This window comes from Cetorhinus maximus, chromosome 5 (assembly GCF_964194155.1).
Source record: "Cetorhinus maximus chromosome 5, sCetMax3.hap1.1, whole genome shotgun sequence".
Classification (NCBI taxonomy): domain Eukaryota; kingdom Metazoa; phylum Chordata; class Chondrichthyes; order Lamniformes; family Cetorhinidae; genus Cetorhinus; species Cetorhinus maximus.
In genome coordinates this window covers 101,148,135-101,167,461 of record NC_135883.1, presented here as the reverse complement: position 1 = coordinate 101,167,461, position 19,327 = coordinate 101,148,135, and the positions used below count along the sequence as shown (strand labels likewise).

Sequence of the window (19,327 nt, the reverse complement as noted above, 5' to 3'; positions counted from 1 at the left end):
GCACTTGGCCATGAGGGTCAACGCAGTGCTCACACTCCGTAGGGACTCCTGCACAATGGAGACCATGGCACGCATACCGTCTTGGATCTCTGCCAGATCCTCCTGGATGCCCCACTGGATGTCCAGCATCTGCTGCCTAATGGACGACTCCAGAGGTTCATCATTAGCCTTCGACTGAGCATCGTCCTGGTCTCCTGCGGTCCTCTGATTGCTGGCACCCTGGGCATTCTCTGCCTCTGTCTGCACCTCAAGCGAGTGTGAAGTGCCCTCACTAATGTGCACCAAGATACTGCCCGCCAATGCCCACCGAAGTGCTGGTATCTGCGCTGGTGCTTGGTTCAGAGAGTGGGTGTGACGCCAGTGCTTGGGGAGCACAGTGGCCCTTCAGGGTCCGGAGAGCAAATGCCTGCTGGTGAACCTAAAAAGAAGAAGGACATGTCATTAGTTAAAGTCATCGCGCTGTCACTGTACATGCCATGCACCCTGGTGAGACAACGGAGATCTGCATCATGGTGCCCTCGTCTGTCAAGGATTAATGGGGACTCCAGGTTCGAGGCTCACACAAATGAAGAGACTTCACTAGAACGGTTGCACCAGCCGAAATTCTCACTTCACTCTTACCTTCGCCTGACACCCCAGCCCCACCGCCACCATTTGACCGAGGTGCATGGCGCCTCTTGAACTCCAAGGCCTCCTGCTCGTACAGGGAGAGGATGAGGAGGTGTGGGGGTCCTCCGCCAGCCCTCGACCTCTCGATATTGTTGTGGGCCACCTTCTCCTGAAACAACAGAGGAGCATTGATTAGTCCACTCTCTACCTGCAGTGCCATTGCAGCCTGGCCAACCCTGGATGAGGGGCTCCTGGCAGGGCACTTCTGAGTCGTGGCCCTCGAGCCACAAGGCACTCAGTCAAAGCAGCCGGGGCTCACCCCCTTGGTCAGTTTCTGCGTGATTAACAGCTGCCACTCAGATTCTAACACTCCTGAACTCCACAGGGGGATGGCCAGCCCAAAACAATTCAACACACTGACCCTTGCCAACACAGTACTTACCCTTCCTGAGCGTAGCAGGTCATTGGAGTGCTTCTGGGTCTGCACCCAGGTCCGCCACACCACATCGTGGCTTCTTACCCAGGCTGCCACCTCGTCCCATGTCCTCTTTGTGAGGTGCGGTGACTTTCTCCTCCCATCCTTGGGAACAAGGGTGTCCCTTCTGGCAGCCACTTCCTCCAGGAGGGCAGTGAGGCACTCGTTGGAAAAACGGGGTGGGGCGAGTGCCCTGCCGACCTCACCTCCCGCCTGGTGTCTACACCTTTATTTGCAGCCATGTAGCTGCTGCAACTCCGACACAGGCAACCTCCCTGGGGCTGCCTGTGCCATTTTGAACAGGCCACCAGGTCGCCACTAGACCCGGCGGACAACAGGCCCCGCCCACCCCTTCCCGGTGGTTCCCCAGATGATGTTCACGCTGGGCGGGCCTTAATTGGCCTCCCCCCAGCATGAAATCACGGTCCGGCCCCGATTGCGGGCGGCTTCCGACCCGGCCCTGCCGAGCCCGCCCGACGAGGACAAAATTCTGCCCTATGATTCTATCTCCATGAGCTATGACTCATTGAGAACCATGAAAATTGCGGAGGACTTGGACATGCCGACCCCTACAATGGAGCCAGCCAGTTCGGAGGTACAGGGTGCGAGCTTTTGATGCAAACCAGCCCACAGCCTTAAAAGGCACTCCACAAAAATTGGAAACCTCGGGAATGGGGTCAGGAATCCTGGAATCAGGCCCCAGTTGCCATTTTGACTCAGTGAAAATCCAAACTCCCCATACCTGGGACTTGAGACAAGGTGCATGCCTATGCACCTGGACACACCTAAGGCTCAGTGCTCTGGCAGAGCAAGCTAATCATAATTTCATAACTTAGATCCCTAAATCCTGATAACTTAGTTCCCTGATTGTTGCATGGTCTGATAAATATTACAAGACTTGCTGCAGAATGTCATACCACAATAACTCACTTGCCCTACTTAAAGCTAGTGACCTTGAAAGATGACTAGCCAAAGAATCAACAGTATTGAGAATTGACCAGTTTGGTTTGAGGTTTGGACTGTATCATGATTGAAATCTATAACCACCAAGGTAGTGATAAGTGTCATAGCCTGTACATTACAAGCCTGCTCAAGTTCTCACTTATTAAGTAATTGTGAAAAACTAATACTGCTGGCTTCATGGATATGTAAGATCTATCTTTTAAGTATTACCAAGCACACCTAGGAATACTTGCAAATACAGAAAAGAAATTTGAACTTTAGTTTGGATTTTAGCAACTTCTCCAATTTTAAATGTAAAATGTGACCGCATTATGATCACTGTTACGTAAAAGTACATTAAAGTCTGATACTTAATGTTGGAAATTTGATCATCCCTATTGCTCATAATCGAATCCTGGATGCTTTCTTCCATTGTTGATTCTTTGACAAACTGAATCATTTAACAATTTTCCATTAACTCTAGAAAATCTTTCTTTATCTCACTAATATTTCTCAATTTCTAGCAAGTTAAAATTTCAAACTACTTTCGTTGTCCCCTTCCTTTTCTCATCCTAAAGTTCAAAATCAAAGCTTTGCCCCTTTTCTACGGCATCTATAGCGTCCCTTAGAAATAGTTTTCCTCTGTTACCACCTATTAATTCTACCCAAAGTGATTCTGCGCCTGCCTTTTGCATTTTTTATTTCTCTTTCACTTGTGCCTCAATACTGGAGACAGTATGTTTTGCCCCATCTGCTCCTTTCCTCCTGATGCGGTCTTTTCTAAACAATTTGTAGCCTTCCAGATATATACCACATTGATTGGAATCATTCCACCAGCTCTCTATGATGCTAATGATATTGAATCTATCAACCCCTGCAAGATCTTCCTGATCACTCCTCCTACTTATCATACTTTATTGCATTGTTACCTCTAAACTTGACTATTCCAATACACTCCTGGCTGACCTCCTACTTACTACCTTTCATAAACTTGAGGTCATCCAAAATTCTGCTGCCTGTGACTTAACTCACATCAAGTCCCATTCACCTGTCATCCCTGTGCTTGCTGACCTACATTAGCTCCAGGACAAGCAACTCCTTAATTTTAAAATTCTCATCCTTGTTTTCAAATCCCACCATGGCCTCACTCCTCCCTCGCCCTGTAATCTCCTCTAGCCCCATAACCCTCCAAGTTATGTACACTCATCTAATTTTGGTCTTGTGAGCATCCCTGATTTTAATCACTCCACCACTGGCGGCCACTCTTCAACTGCCAAGGCCCTAAACGCTGAAATTCCGTGCCTGAACCTCTCCAAATCTCTACCTCCGTTTCTTCCTTTAAGGCATTCTTTAAAACCTACCTCTTTGACTAAGCTTTTGGCCATCTGTCCGAATATTGCCTTATGTGGTGCAATGTCAAATTTTGCTTTATAACGCTCCTGTGATGTGCATTGGAAAATTTTATTATATTAAAGTTGCTATAAGAATTCTTGTGCCAGCCCTCCATCTTTTGAGATGATGGTTTGTGCCATGGTGGTTTACTCTGTGTTAAGAATTGCCTGGTGTGGCTCAGGAGCCCCCACTCTGGCCTGGCAGTCTCTGCTGCATTTGCTGCACAGGAAGAGAGTGGACTGAAAAAGTGCACAATTTGCTTCCCTCTATTTTCTCTGGGCCCTATTCTCAGCCAGATGAGCTTTCCGTTTCAGCTCACTTCCAATGCCCTTCCATACAGTCAGCCTCCAGAGGTCACGGCCATCAACGACTGTCTCCCAATTGTCAGTGGCTGCCATCCTCATATCACACAGGCAGAAGGCCTGCTCCGGGGCTCCTGCACTGTGCCCAAAGTTTGAAAGTAAAGATTAAAACATGAAACATCCCTCCAGCCCTCACCCTGCACCCCCATCACCCACCCCTTGCCTCATTCATGCCATCCCATGCCACCAGCCATTCCAACTAACCCCTCATATCCTCCATGTCAACCTATACCCTCGATATGAAACTATGGCCATCCATCGGTCCACCCATCCCCATAGCACTTTATAGCCGCTATGCTAACCTATGTCCCTCCACCTACCCATGGCCATTTATAGCCTCCATGCCAACCAATGCTCCGCACAAAGCCCATAAACTCCATGCCAATCAATGCCCCTCCACCCACCTCCCCCATGGCCCTTTGTAGCCTCTCTGATAACCTATACCCCCGCTCACCCATAACTCCCACTCTCATGCCAACCTATGCCCCTCCACCCACCCTCCATGGCCATTTATGCCAACTTTGTGCCAACTCATGCTGACCCATGCCCATCTCCCTATGTGCTTACACCTACCATGCCAACTCATCTGCTATCGACCATGGGCAGACATTAGGACCCATGCAGAGATGAGATAAAATAAAGTCCTATGAAATAAAGTTCTAAATGTGTATCGCAAACTTCACTATATTGAAGAAAACACTCTCATTCATAAAAATCTATTTACTACATTTATATTATTTAACTAAATAAAGTCTTACAAGAACAAGCATTTCATTCAAGTGCACAATTCTTTATAACAATGAGCATTGAAATTCATCCCAGATCAAAGAGTCTATAAGCACCCGTAGCTGTCAGTCAAACTGTGAAGTGGCAGGCACCCTACCATGATCATGGATGGCTGTGAGATCAGTCATGCAGCAGTAATCCAGCAATGGAATCCCTCACGTTTAAGTGAACAGAGTGAAAGCAATCATTTTTTTTTATAACACTCCAGACATTTTTTTTCAAAGTCTTAAAGGGCAGGACTTTTAAATGCCATGACAGCTGGACAGATCCCTTTAACAGGTCCCTTTGACAGGTGCTTCTGACAATTTTGACAGTTGATTTTGGCAGGTCTGTTGACAGTTCCAATTAGCTTGACAGTTAATGAGGTTATGCACTTTTATGCCTACTTTAAGCAGCTCCAAAGGGCACCTTATTTCCCCTAAAAGTGTCCTTGGACCAGATTCAAAGGAGTACCTTACCTCTCCAAAGGGCCTGGCTATCCAAACAAATCCACAAAGCTCAGACCTGCTCTTAACTGGTCTAATCTGCACATTTCGGGTTTCACGCTCCAGACCTACCAAAATACCACTTCATTGGAGACAGCTGATGATTTAAATGGCCAGTTGCCTCTGTAAACAGCATATGTGCAAATGTGCCCTGTCCCTCAATCCTGCTCCCGGGAAAATGGCAAGTGCCCTGTTCGGGAGCGGGACTTATGATTTTTGGTAATTTCCGCTATTGTTTCAGCAACTATCAAGAGGGAGGAACTACAGTTATCACTCTATAAGTACACTAAAAAATCAAGGCCAAGTCACTAAGTACCAAATATTGTGTATCGATTGACTGAGGATTGCTACTGCAGTGAGGAGTTGATTTGCACATTGATGATGCAACACAAATGTTGTATAGGTCAGGAGATAGTGTATTGACCATGTAATTGAGGTATGCTCTATATTGTATAGTGTTTATGAATGTCCCATTTTTGAATAGGCAGACAATAACTAGGCCAGTCCAGGAACATTAATCTAGCAGATACCTTACTTGCTGCACTCCTGGATTCATCCTACCATGAAACTCGTGATTCATTTGTTAGATTTATTGATAATTGCAGCCCAAGTATAAATAACCACTAATCATTGCCTTGGTAAGTCACTGGATTTGCACTTTCACCCACAATTCTCAGCGTGCCCTTCCTACTATTTTTGGCAAAATTTTTAACAGTCCTTGATAAATTCCTGTCTGCGCTATTTTCTTACAACTGTTAACCCATTTAAAATATTAATAATCGGGCAAAAATAGTCATGAACATGCTGACTAGTGAACTAAAAATGGGGCACAGAACCAATATGAGTACTAGATATCACCTAACCTTTGGGAGATACAAGCGGTGGGGCAGGCCGGGGCGGGGGCCAGTGTGGAGAGTGTCTATTTATTGCAACAAGGATTTATTGTCTGTTTGTTAAAGAAGTACCAATTAAGAAAATGTAATTTCTAAAACAAGATTCACTTACTCGTAAGAGTAAACTGCTCATTTACCTCATAAATGCAGGTGCAGCAACTTAAGCTGTTGAAACAATTGCTTTAAGTTAAATGACAAGATGCCATTATAATAGCCCAGAATTTATGTGGGCCATAAAGATTGGATTAAAAGAGAAAACAAAAGACAAAATTAAAGTAAGAAAAAAGTAAACTTCATTAATGACTTTCCTTCCAGCACAAGGTCAGAAGTGGGGATGTTCGCTGATGATTTCGCAATGTTCACCACCATTCGTGACTCCTCAGATACTGAAGAGTCGATGTTCAAATGCAGCAAGATCTGGACAATATCCAGGCTTGGGCTGATAAGTGGCAAATAACGTTCACAAGTGCCAGGCAATGACCATCTCCAACAAGTGAGAATCTAACCATCGCCTCTTGAAATTCAGTGGCATTACCATCGCTGAATCCCCCACTATCAACATCCTGGGGGTTAACATTGACCAGAAACTGAACTGAACTAGCCATATAAATATCGTGGCTACAAGAGCAGGCCAGAGGCTCGGAATCCTGCGGCAAATAACTCACCTCCTGACTCCCCAAAGCCTGTTCATTGTCTACAAGGCACAAGTCAGGAGTGTGATGGAATACTTTCCACTTTCCTGGATGAGTACAGCTCAACAACACTCAAGAAGTTTGACACCATCCAGGACAAAGCAGCCCGCTTGATTAGCACTCCATCCACAAACATTCGCTCCCTCCACCACCGACGTACATTGATAGCAGCGTGTACCATCTACAAGATGCACTGCAGAAACTCACCAAAGCTCCTTAGACAGCACCTTCCAAACCCATGACCACTGGCATCTAGAAGGACAAGTGCAGCAGACACATGGGAACACCAGCACCTGGGAATTTCCATCCAAGCCACACACCATCCTGATTTGGAAATATATCGCCATTCCTTGACTTCGCTGGGTCTAAATCCTGGAACTCCCTTCCTAACAGCACTGTGGGTGTACCTAGACCACATGGACTGCAGCGGTTCATGAAGGCAGCTCATCGCCACCTTCTCAAGGGCAATTAGGGATGGGCAATAAATGCCAGCCTAGTCAGCGATGCCCATAGATGAATTTTTAAATATTAAATCTTTAGCTGTAATGAATTTGAGCTAATTGTGCATAATTTTTCAATGTGCATATTCTGCTGCACTATCGCCTTAGTATTGACGGTGTGTTTACATGATAGATGCACATTTTCAATTAAATGCAGCTTTATTGTAGAGTTTTCCCAAATAATTTTCTCCATTATGGACTGCATTTTCCTGTTGCTGCTGAATGTCAGCGAAAGTGTTTTGTTGTGCATTGCTAACACAGCTGTGCTGAAAAGATGAAAGTGCTTCCACTGCCTATTGTTGTTATTCTAGTGCAGGATATATGATGACTCATTCTGTTAGTGCCACCTGCAGGTTGAAAACTGTGTTGCAAAATGTTTAGCTTTTGGGTACAAACACTCTGCAGATCATTCTAGAGATCTGTCATTTCTGTTAAATGCCAAGTATCCAGCAAATATTGTTATTGTAATTTGCTGTAAAATACATTTCTAGTTTATGTAACTTGCAATAATTATGACTGGCATTGTGTTTTACGTTACTTTTACAAAGCTTTTAGACTTTCTGTACAGTTAGAACCCAGATTTATAGAAGATAAACCAGCATGTTCCCTTGCGTCCTGTTACGTTTATCATTGCACACGCATTTTTCTTTTCAGTTAAATACATTGTTGAATTGCAGCCCTGCTAATAATATAATTAGAATTCTCCTGTCCCTGTGTACCAACTAACCAATTCACTTTGTCCTGTCCTGTAGGTCAAACTTCCCTTTCCAATCGATCAAATCACAGATCTTCCAAGGAATGATTTCCAAATGATGGTCAAGATGCACAAGTTAACCTCGGAGCAGCTAGAGTTCATTCACGATGTCCGCCGGCGCAGCAAGAATCGGATTGCAGCCCAACGCTGTAGGAAGAGAAAACTGGATTGTATTCAGAACTTGGAGTGTGAAATTCAAAAGTTGGTGAGTAGACTGCAAACCTTCCATTTGTTTGTAATCAATTTTTGTGAGCGCCCGTTCTCTGCCAGCCTCACACCCGGTCGTGAAAGTAAAACAATCTCTCTTTGCTCAAGAAAAACTCATTTCCTGCTGATTTTTCTGATGTTTGGAAGGAACCAGGTATTTGCATCTAGCTACCAATCTACGGCTAAAGAACTGATTTTTAATTAATGTAAGGATGTCCTCAAGAAGAACTGATCTCCACTTAACCTCAAGATAATATTTTTAACAATTAAACCTTAAGAAAGACAAAAAATTACGTTAATATATTATTATATTTTATGTTGCATAATGCTCCAGTTCTTCCAGAAAAGTTGATCATCATAAGTTGGTAGATGCACTTTTACATTATTGGACTGTTAGATATTTCCCATGGTTTCAATACCGATACAAGTCTTTCCTCCTTATGAACCAAAGTGGGCTACTGAATGTGTCAGTTACTCAAAGAGGATTTCAGTGGTAGATTAAACCTTGTTTGAGATCATGCCTAGGCTATAAATTATGGAATAGGTTTATTAGCAATATATAAGGACCTTTCACGTATCTGTCGTACCTCAAAGTCTTATACTGGAGACCATCTCACACGCACGAAGTTTGCATCTCACTTGCCCATGTTTGGCTCAGGTGTAATGTTCATTAGGAAATAGCAAATCTTGTAATCTTTAAAAAGAGGCATAAAGAGCAAAAGTAAACCAACCATTACCTGCTGGTTTCTTCCAACTTTGATAAGACAAGAAGTTGTCAATACACAAACAATTGCCACACTAATGAGACTCCTCACAGTAGCATCATTAGCTAACTAATGTCCAGAGGTGCACAGAAGTCATTGAAAGGTCTTAAAGATAAAGGCAAGTTAAACACAGTAGCAGCAAACCATCACAACCAGACTACTCCCAAGCAGTGCCATAACAAGATCCACCTTGTATGTTAAGCAAAATGTTAAAACGTTTAACCTGCTTATATGGTTGAAGCCTCTAGCTTTGGCTTTCCATTGCCTTTCATACTGTTGTGGGGTTTAGTTTCTGACAACATACTTTCCTTAGTGCATTAATCCAAGCAAAGATATCAGCATGAAGGTGTACGACAAATACCAGCACTGATGGATTGGGGCCAGCAAATTGCATTGCTGAGATTGCTATTTTCATTTCTCTGACATCAGCAGCACTAGTCTAGTGAGATGTTTGCATCATGCAATCATGGGTAATAGGCGCAGAATATAGCAGTTAGCAAAGCAATGGCTTAGATCGCATTAAATTATAATTAACAAATAACTGTAGCCAAGTTATGGTTAGAGCAATGCAAAAACTAGAGAACATAAAGTCTCCCTTTCATCCTCCCCTTAACGTGCTGTCCAGTACGTGACCTGCTAGAAGCAGAGGCGAATGTACACACCTCATTTTTTTCAAATAAAAATGGATACCAGTGACATTCATCCACTTAGCTCTTACAGCATCTCAGTGTTCCATTTAACACCAACAAGGTTAGTTTCTATTCAGCCATATATTTGCATATAATTTAAAATTACATTTGCACCAAGTTTTATTGCAGCATTATACAAGGGAATAGATGTTAACTAGGAATGAGTTTCTACCTCAGTGGTGACAGCAAGGAGGCTACCTTAATTTATAACTGTCAGGATTCACTTAATGCCTCCAGTCCACTGTCTGTCTGCATGCGATGGGGCTGTTGGAAGGTGAAGAGTGGGCAGCCCTTTGGCTCCTTGCCAACTTTAAGGAAAGTTGCTGGGTTTAGCTTTTGGGAGTGTTTCGAAGGTGGGGAAAGTGGAAAGGAAGCCTTGGGCAGGAGGATGTGATTTTCTTTTGAGGACCCAGGAGAAAACTCCTGCTCCTCCTGACCCCACAATGAAAAGTTTTACATCTACCTGTCTCCTATCTTCAAGCCTGCTTCTGCCGAGCGGGAAAACTGCAACTTTTTCCCTGCTCAGGCCAGGTTAAAATACTGGCCGGGGTCTGAGCAGGTAAGTAACCTGCTCATTTTTAACTATATCTCTCTTTCTGCTAAGCAGGTAGGGTTAAAACTGACTCCATAGTTTGTGTTCAGTTCAATCACATTAAATCAACTACCTCAATCAGTTGAATGGCAGATTGAAAAGCAATCCAATTTCATATTAACCAGTATACTTAGATAATACATTTCTGTTTTGAATAAATTGATGATGTTAATAGTTATATATTATTATGAATAGTAATCAGTGTTGTAATTAGGTATAACTCAAATCTGCAAACAAATACCACGTTAAAATGTACTTACTGACCACCTCTGAAGCTATCCAAAACAAAAACAGAATTACCTGGAAAAACTCAGCAGGTCTGGCAGCATCAGCGGAGAAGAAAAGAGTTGACATTTCGAGTCCTCATGACCCTTCAACAGAACTAAGTAAAAATAGGAGAGGGGTGAAATATAAGCTGGTTTAAGGTGGGGGAGGGGTGGGGGGAGAGAAGTTGGTGTGGGGGGGTGGTTGTAGGGACAAGCAAGCAGTGATAGGAGCAGATAATCAAAAGATGTCACAGATAAAGGAACAAAGAGGTGTTGAAGGTGGTGATATTATCTAAGAGAATGTGCTAATTAAGAATGGATGGCAGGACACTCAAGGTACAGCTCTAGTGGGGGTGGGGTGGAAAGACTGACAGGGCATTACAGGTATAGATTTAAAAATAATGGAAATAGGTGGGGAAAGAAAAATCTATATAAATTATTGGAAAAAACAAAAGGGAGGGGGGAAGAGACGGAAAGGGGGTGGGGATGGACGAGGGAGTTCAAGATCTAAAGTTGTTGAATTCAATATTCAGTCCTGAAGGCTGTAAAGTGCCTAGTCGGAAGATGAGGTGCTGTTCTTTCAGTTTGCGTTGGGCTTCACTGGAACAATGCAGCAAGCCAAGGACAGACATGTGGGCAAGAGACCAGGGTGGAGTGTTGAAATGGCAAGCGACAGGGAGGTTTGGGTCTTTCTTGCGGACAGACTGCAGGTGTTCTGCTCTCTTGCCCACATGTCTGTCCTTGGCTTGCTGCATTGTTCCAGTGAAGCCCAACGCAAACTGGAGGAACAGCACCTCATCTTCCGACTAGGCACTTTACAGCCTTCCGGACTAAATATTGAATTCAACAACTTTAGATCTTGAACTCCCTCATCCATCCCCACCCCCTTTCCGTCGCTTCCCCCTCCCTTTTGTTTTTTCCAATAATTTATATAGATTTTTCCTTTCCCACCTATTTCCATTATTTTTAAACCTATACCTGTAATGCCCTGTCAGTCTTTCCACCCCACCCCCACTAGAGTTGTACCTTGAGTGTCCTGCCATCCATTCTTAATTAGCACATTCTCTTAGATAATATCACCACTTTCAACACCTCTTTGTTCCTTTATCTGTGATATCTTTTGATTATCTGCTCCTATCTCTGCTTGCTTGTCCCTACAACCACCCCTCCCAAACTTCTCTCTCCCCCACCCCCCCCACCTTAAACCAGCTTATATTTCACCCCTCTCCTATTTTTACTTAGTTCTGTTGAAGGGTCATGAGGACCCGAAACGTCAACTCTTTTCTTCTCCGCCGATGCTTCCAGACCTGCTGAGTTTTTCCAGGTAATTCTGTTTTTGTTTTGGATTTCCAGCATCCGCGGTAGTTTTTTGCTTTTATCTCTGAAGCTATCCATCCTGGTGATGTAGGCCTACAACTCAGCCTGAACTAATGTTACAAACACATTATCCCACCGAATGAGTTTCACTGAGAAACATAATTAGATGCAATTGCTCGTCCTGGCACTTATTACAGAGAGGCATTGAAGCCAGAAATGGACAATTTGCTGACCTAGATCGATCACAGTTGTGAACAACCTGAAAATGTGAAGGCAGTAAAAATAAGGATTGTAAAGATACTGTAAGAATATCATTAAAATATGCAAACATCACTCAAGGGTTTGGCAACTGCAGCGTAAGACATATCCAGTCCACCTGATTGCTTCAGGCACTTTGTTGAGTTTGCAAGCTATTTTCTTCTTCCTAGCATCCTGTTGTATCCTTGGATTCTAAGTTTTCTATTCAATATATCCTTTTATTATTAAGCTATTCAATTCTACTCTTACGGTTGCAGCTAAGCAACACTGAGGAAAATTTTTAGAAAATTCAACTATCCAGGATCCTTGAACTCCAAAACCAGCCTGCTGCTTACAAAAAGGACATATACCAGTTTACTGCATATTACGTTACTTTATTCCCTTCGTTTCCTCTCTTCAATTTGCTTATTACTGCTGAGGTATATTTCCACTGGCACTTTGTAGTTCTCAGCCATGTGACTATTATTCATGTGTAAACCTAGAAAGTAAGCACTAATAGGCACTTCAACTATGCAGTTAAGCAATCCTGCCCAGTTTAAGCCATCCTGTCCAGGCCTAATGTCCACAGACTTTTACTTTCATCAAGAGTCATTGGACAGCAATCAAGGGAACCATGACTGTTTTTTGTCAGGTTTCTTTAGCTCAGAGTCACTAACTCCAAAGGCAACTCCAAATTGATGTCCTGCTGAGGAAAATTAACTCGCCACAAACCGTGAAGCAAACCTCAGGCCTTATTGACCTGTGCAGCTCACTGCTATGTCAGATGATGCTCTCAGCCAAAGAATTATCAAAGGATTTTCTGGTTTTGGAGCACAAAGGGGGCTGGTACAGCGCCGTTCCCAAAATTATTCCACGAATCTCTCTCTTTTGCCCCGTGCTGCACAAACGAGAATTCTTGAAGCAATGCAATGGACATATCAAAAGATGCCACTTGCTGAGGAGGGGGAAAAGCTTGCCAGAAAAAGATTAACCATCCCTCACTGACTCCACTTGCATGAATTATCATAAGTAATACGAACCTTGGGTTATCATTCCCTCAATATGTTATTGTCTTGAAAGATACCAAGTCAGCGTGTTTACTTTAGCTCTTAACCCGTAAACAAGAATTTGAAGTTACGTTTTGTGATACATTATTAAACACTATGCAGCAATAGTATGTACCACTTTAAAGAGCACAAGTACTGTTAAGAGCCTACATTACATAACTTATCATTTTTCTGTGTTTCTCCCAGCTGTGTGAAAAAGAGAAGTTACTGACAGAAAGGAACCAGCTGAATGCTTGTATGGGAGAACTGTGGGATAATTTCTCATGCCTTTGCCAAGAAGTGTGTGGGGACGTCCAGTTAAACCCAGAGCAGATACAGTCATTGCACAAGTTTTGTCCAGTCTTTAGGCCGATGGATGAATCTGCAGCTACAGGAAGCACCGCCTTGCCACTTGCTGGATTAGAACAGAAGTTCTTGAAGACACAGTCCGTTGGAGATGATCTGCAGTGCTGCTCGGAGCAAGGCGGGGCTCATCATCAAGACCAATGGTCACCTCGCCACAATGCAGAAGTGTGCACGTCAGGAAATCTGCAAGGGCTACTCAACCAAGGAACATGCTCGGAAAGGGGGCCCTCACTCGAACAATGCAGTCAAACTGTGACCGTAGATTTCTGCCAGGAAATGACTGATAAATGTACAACTGATGAACAGCCTAGGAAAGATTGCACCTAGTGACTGTTTAATTCTTCCACCTTTTTTTGTTTCCATTAAAGTAAGCAGGAGGTTCACTTAATCAGGATGCAGGCAAAATTCATCTATTGATGTTTTTTCTCTTTGATGCACACTACAACAGTCTTAAACTGCAGCAATACTCCGTCTAGGTATTACTCCTCAGAACAGCTGAGGTTTATCCTCAATGGTGCTATACCTTGCTTGTGCAGGGAACTTGACAGTGATGCTGTTATTTTATTATGATTATTAATTATTGTTATTAGGATTTTGGCCTTCATTCTGAAATGAAAATGGGTCAAACAACAACCCATTTTACCTTGAAGGACCTAATAAATAGCCCAGTAGTCTTTCAGCAAGCTCGGTGGCCCATGTCACACAACAACTCAGGAAAACTTCTGAATATTCGACATAACTCAGTACACATTAGAGATGGTTTTTCATCTATATCTATATACTGTAACCTACTCCTGCATCCTCAGTTTTAATCATTAGAATACTGGAACTCTCCATCTGGATCGTACAAAGAATCTGGTTACAACATTCCCATTTTACCTTCTGCAGAATCTGACCTAAACTTTTAAGAATTTAGACAGGTTTTCACACTTGAGCAATATCACTTTCTTTGTAAGAAAAAAGAATAATTTGATGTGTATTTGATGTAAATTAAAATAAGACATCTCTGGCACTGCTTTGAAAGGTGCCTTTTGAGCAGGGAAGATTTGTTATTATTGCTGATGTAGAACAATGATGGTCAAAACTGCCACTTGCATTCTGTCATTGGGTTTTTTGCTTTACTACCTGGTGCATTGCACACTTGTGTATAAGAACAAACAAGAGAAGGTATTCAGAAAAATATTGTTAGGCTATGTACCTTCCCTACCTAACCAAACACTGAGAGCTAATACATATTTGCTGTAGCAATTAACATGCTTGCAGAATAACCAATACCAACTTTTGTAAGTTGGGCTCTTGGTATTCACCAATATTTCCATTTTTAACTCTTAATTTTAAACCCAGGTTATCATTACGTCAAAAGAAACTTCTGCTTGGAGTATGAGTTAAACACTGTCCAAGTGGACAGATATAAATGCATGAGCTACTGAATCTAAAATACTCTTATGTACAAACTTTTAAGAATTATAAACTTTTGTTTGTTACATGCTTTTCAAATTCGTACATTTCTAAAATCCCTGCCACTGCTGCTTTCTTACTAAGTGCACATAGGGGACTTACCCCAAATTACCTTTCAAATTCTCCCTCCTTACCTCTATAAGGCTAGCCACTTACCCAGTCATTTGAGGTATGATTGGGCATTCACAACGTAAGCAATCCCGAGTACAGATTTCTTAACTCTCATCCAATGGCACAGTAAACTCGTTGCACAGACCCTCTGTAGACAGAGCTGTCCCCACCTCTTGTTATATTTGCAGTTTGGACTGTACTAGATGATCACTCAAGGGACCAGGTGACATTTTTGTCTTTGCTATTTGGGTTAATCAAATCCAGTGAAAACAGATGGCTCATTAATCAGCCCTAATTCAGCTAATTCATTTTTGAATGCAAGGAAGTAGCGGAAATTAAATTGTTCCATCTTACAATACACTTCGAAAGTACTTCGTTAGATGTAAAGCACTTTGGGAGGTCCTGTGGTCGTGAAAAGCGGTATACAAATGCAAGGTGTTTTTTTTATTATTAATATAGAAAAAATGTTCCTATGAAACTGTGAAAAGTGTGGTAAAAGAAGTTATAGAAGAAATTGGTGCCATCACCGAAAAGTAGGAAAGCACTCTGTTTCCCACGTCTCTGTCCTTAACTTAATGGACAGAGTGAAAAAAAGACAAATCATTCCTTCCAACTGCCCTCAATTGTAAGGGCACCGAGTTGGGCTGAATTGATAATGTACATTTGAATGCAGGACAAGCAACTTTTTCTTGCTACTGAGAGCAACAGCTTGCCCAAGTACGAAGTCTGAAGTAGCTGAGGTGCAGAACACCAGGTAGTTAAAGCTGGGAGAGGAAAACATTAGAAACCAGTTAGATTGATTTTTTTTTAAAGTGCCACTTCCCTAAGGGTCAAACTTGGAAATAAATATGTGGAACTTAATTTGCATTGGTATGTTCAAACAGAGCTGATACTAACAGAAGTTGTACCAAGTAACTGCCATTACTGTTTAGTCCATAAATTGGTGCAGCAGTTAAAATATAATTCCAAATGTATTTAGAAAATTCTAAGCACTGTATTTAAATTTTCATTTGCATATTCATAAAATAACCTGGTTTTCTTGAAAGTAAGCAAATATCCCTTTGTCCGGACACATGTTTGCAAGTGTCAGTTTTTACCTTATTATAAGTTTTATTTGAACACACAACTTTTGTTTCTGATGCAGCTAGGTGTGTTTAGCAGTCACTATTGCTAGACAACACTTCCAGTTTCCAAAAAAAGGAAATGTGAACTATAAAAATATATGGTCAAGCTCGTGCATTTCAAACCACTGCTCAAACAGCATTTTTTATGCTTCAGGAAAGTTAAGCTTATTATCCATAATTTAGCAGTAAACAGTTTGCATATTTGCTTATTGATTATATAACATGTACTTTTTTTTGTTGCTATTCTGAATCCTGTTACGAACAAAACTGTTATCAGGTGATTAACGGGAAACATTATTTAATTCCCGAGTGTTCTTGTAATACACAGTACCCAGACAACCTCATTTCATTTAGTTATATATTGTTGACAAGTTAGTTATAGAAGTCAAATTAGGTATTTCTGTTCATAATTTAAAGGTGCCTTCTTTTATTTCAAATTGATTCTGGAACAGACAAAATTTTGGCCATCATATCTTGCCCTCAAAATAATTTAGTACTGTTTTTTCATATATGTAAATATTGTAAGATTTTGGAGACATAATAACTGCTGTATACAGTCCAACGTAATTCTCAATGCTGAAAGAGAGACATGTTGCCTAAGCTTTTCGTCTTGCACTCATTAGGACAAACACAAGAAAGCCAAATTTCAAATAATCACAACAGGAGAAAAAGATGCTGATTGGTTGGCAAATTGACTGGCTGAGGTGTTACCATGGAGAAGGCAGCGGGAAACTGTAGGCTCCCCAAGCTCCCTCACAAATTCTTGTTCGTGAATTGTCCTTGTGAAGATCTTCAATTTGTTTGCACTTAGCATCCCTAAAACAGCAGTTAATTTTTGGAAGTTTTGCTGAAGAGAACAATGAGATTTCTACCTTAGGAAACAGTAAACCTAGCTTCTACGGGACTCATGAAAAATACCTGATTTTACATATATTGTGTAGTCATCCATTCAAAAAATTTGGAATTAAGTTGTCGCTTTTTTTAAACCATCTGTATTTCTACTGTCTAAAAGGCTAACAGACTGTGTTTTCTTTGAACTCCAATGGATAATATACATCTACAAGATTTTTGCATTTCATAAACTGACCAAAGTGTTATATTCAGTGTTTTGAGAAGTTGTCCCACAAAAAGTGCTGGTCCCAGTTCGTCATCCTTTTCAGCATTTTTCATTTATTATTTGCAATTTTAGTTTCACCATCTTCCTAAATAAGCAGTCTCACCATGAAAACATTTTTAAAAGCTTGCAAACCCAATTTCAGTCCTAGTCACTTGATCTTAGCTGGGACACTGACCAAGAAACTACAGGTAATTTCATTGCTTCTGGGTTAAGGAAAGGAAAATAGACCAGGAATACCAGTGCTGATTAGTGTCCTGCAATTCTAATGTATCTGTATGGATCAGGTCAGGATAGGATCAGGCCTATCAGCACTCACTGCTGAGGCTCAGATATGAATGATGACCACTTGTGGAGCCACATGCTACTATAGAGGCAATGCTCACCAGAGGGAAAGGGAACAAAAATGAATGGCAATGTTTTGCTAAAGCAGTAAGTGACAGTGGTATCTACTTTGGCAATTTATGCATATATATATATATGCATGCACACACACATATATATTAAAATTGGAATAAATGTGTAGATTATTTGAATGACTCCTGTATGCAAGCACGACTTGCAAATTCATGAAATAGTCCCATTTAAAGAAAAAAAATCTTTGCTGGTGGGCATCAAAGTCATTAACAGACTGAGTAGCATTGCAGACCAATGCCATTGAGCTGATTTAGCACTAAAAGTCCAAGTTCTCATGAGTATTTTGCACTTTGGGCTTGTTATTTTTAAAGTTTCATTTCAGCATTCTGTGGTACGAAAATCATATCAATATTTGTACTGCAGTATTTGGAGTATCTTTAGCTGTAATAATTGCTGTACTAAAATCTTTATTTTACCTGTTTTTCTTCTTATATCTATTTTACTTTTTTTTGCACAAATCTGTGCATTTATTTTACTTCACCAACTTAGCTCTGCCAAACTACTGTCTACTTTAGAGTTTGGACCACATCATTTAAAATTGGCTCTCAACCAGTCAAAAGTTGCATTTTCAAGTCCAGATTGTCAGGATGGTTTATTGAATTTTAATCCATTGTCAGCAGAATGATAGGTAAAACTTTGGATAATTGGGTATTTCCAGCAAGTGCAAAGAGTAGAAATCAATAGCAGATAAGGTAGGCGAAGTCAGCAGTACTCAGAATATTTAATGCATACAAATGATGTTGAATCATCCTAGAGTTTGTGTCCCTGCTAATGTTAGTTCAGCTTCCTTGTAGTTAACCTCAGTAACCCCTCTGAGCATATACCTTGATGATGTCATCAAAACGCAGCGGTTATATTCAAAAATCAATGGATGCTGATAAAGGTGTTGAAAATTCTTTGTAACCAACTGACTTATAAAAGGGGTTCTGATTTGTGAAAGCTGATCTTTGACATTAACCCTCAGAGCATCAGCAAGCAAATATATCAATATAAAATGAAAAGTAAGTACAATATGACCTCTTCTGTCTGTTTAAAAGTGGATAAAGATGCCTCACTGAAAAAGTCAAATGGCTAGCATAGACCTCTGTGGGATTCAAAGTGATTAATTGTTGTGCAAAGACCTCAGGAGTCCTACTGGGCAACATCTCAGAATACAGGTCTCAACGTTACCTGTTCTGATTGTTGCCTTGTGCCATTTTACTATGTTAAAAGTGCTATATAAATTCAAGTTGTTGTAATTGCGTCAAATGGACATAGGAAAAATAGTCTGATTCCAATAGTCTATATCATGTGGCCTCTAGAAAAGTGTTATTCACATTCCAACTCCTTAATGGTCAACATGCAGTGATAACTAGATACAAGTTACTGTATCCAAACGTAGAAACAATGTTAAACTGAAATAAAAAAAGGTCCCACAGTTCAGTCATCAGGCAGAATTTTACTGGGCCCCGCCAACAGGTTTGGAGGTAGGGGGCCTGTAAAATTCCCCGGGTGGCCTCCCCACCACCTAACTGCCTGCCTCCAACCGGTCTGAAATTTTGCAGGGGTCGGGTGACCTACCTAGGGTGGCCCACCTCCCCTCGCCTAATTGAGGCCCTTAAGTGGCCAATTAATGATCTCTTAGGGATTGCTTCTCCCCTGGCTGCAATTTTGAGGCCAGCAGGAGGAGATCAATGACCGGGGGGAAGTATGGCAGGTTACCTTTCACAGCCCCCGGGGAGGGGAAAGG

General features: G+C 41.7%; 1 protein-coding gene across 3 annotated transcripts in view; it reads left to right on the top strand.

Annotated features, from left to right (window-relative positions):
* The window catches only part of bach2b (BACH transcriptional regulator 2b), a 312,106-nt gene extending 293,113 nt beyond the window's left edge, over window positions 1–18,993 (top strand). For all 3 annotated transcript variants that reach the window (XM_078542272.1, XM_078542270.1, XM_078542271.1), the window contains 2 exons: window positions 7,889–8,095; window positions 13,216–18,993. In XM_078542272.1, the coding sequence (XP_078398398.1) occupies window positions 7,889–8,095; window positions 13,216–13,701 (693 nt within the window). In that variant the 3' untranslated portion in view covers window positions 13,702–18,993. The remainder of the gene's footprint in view (window positions 1–7,888; window positions 8,096–13,215) is intronic.
* The last annotated feature ends 334 nt before the right edge of the window (window positions 18,994–19,327 follow it).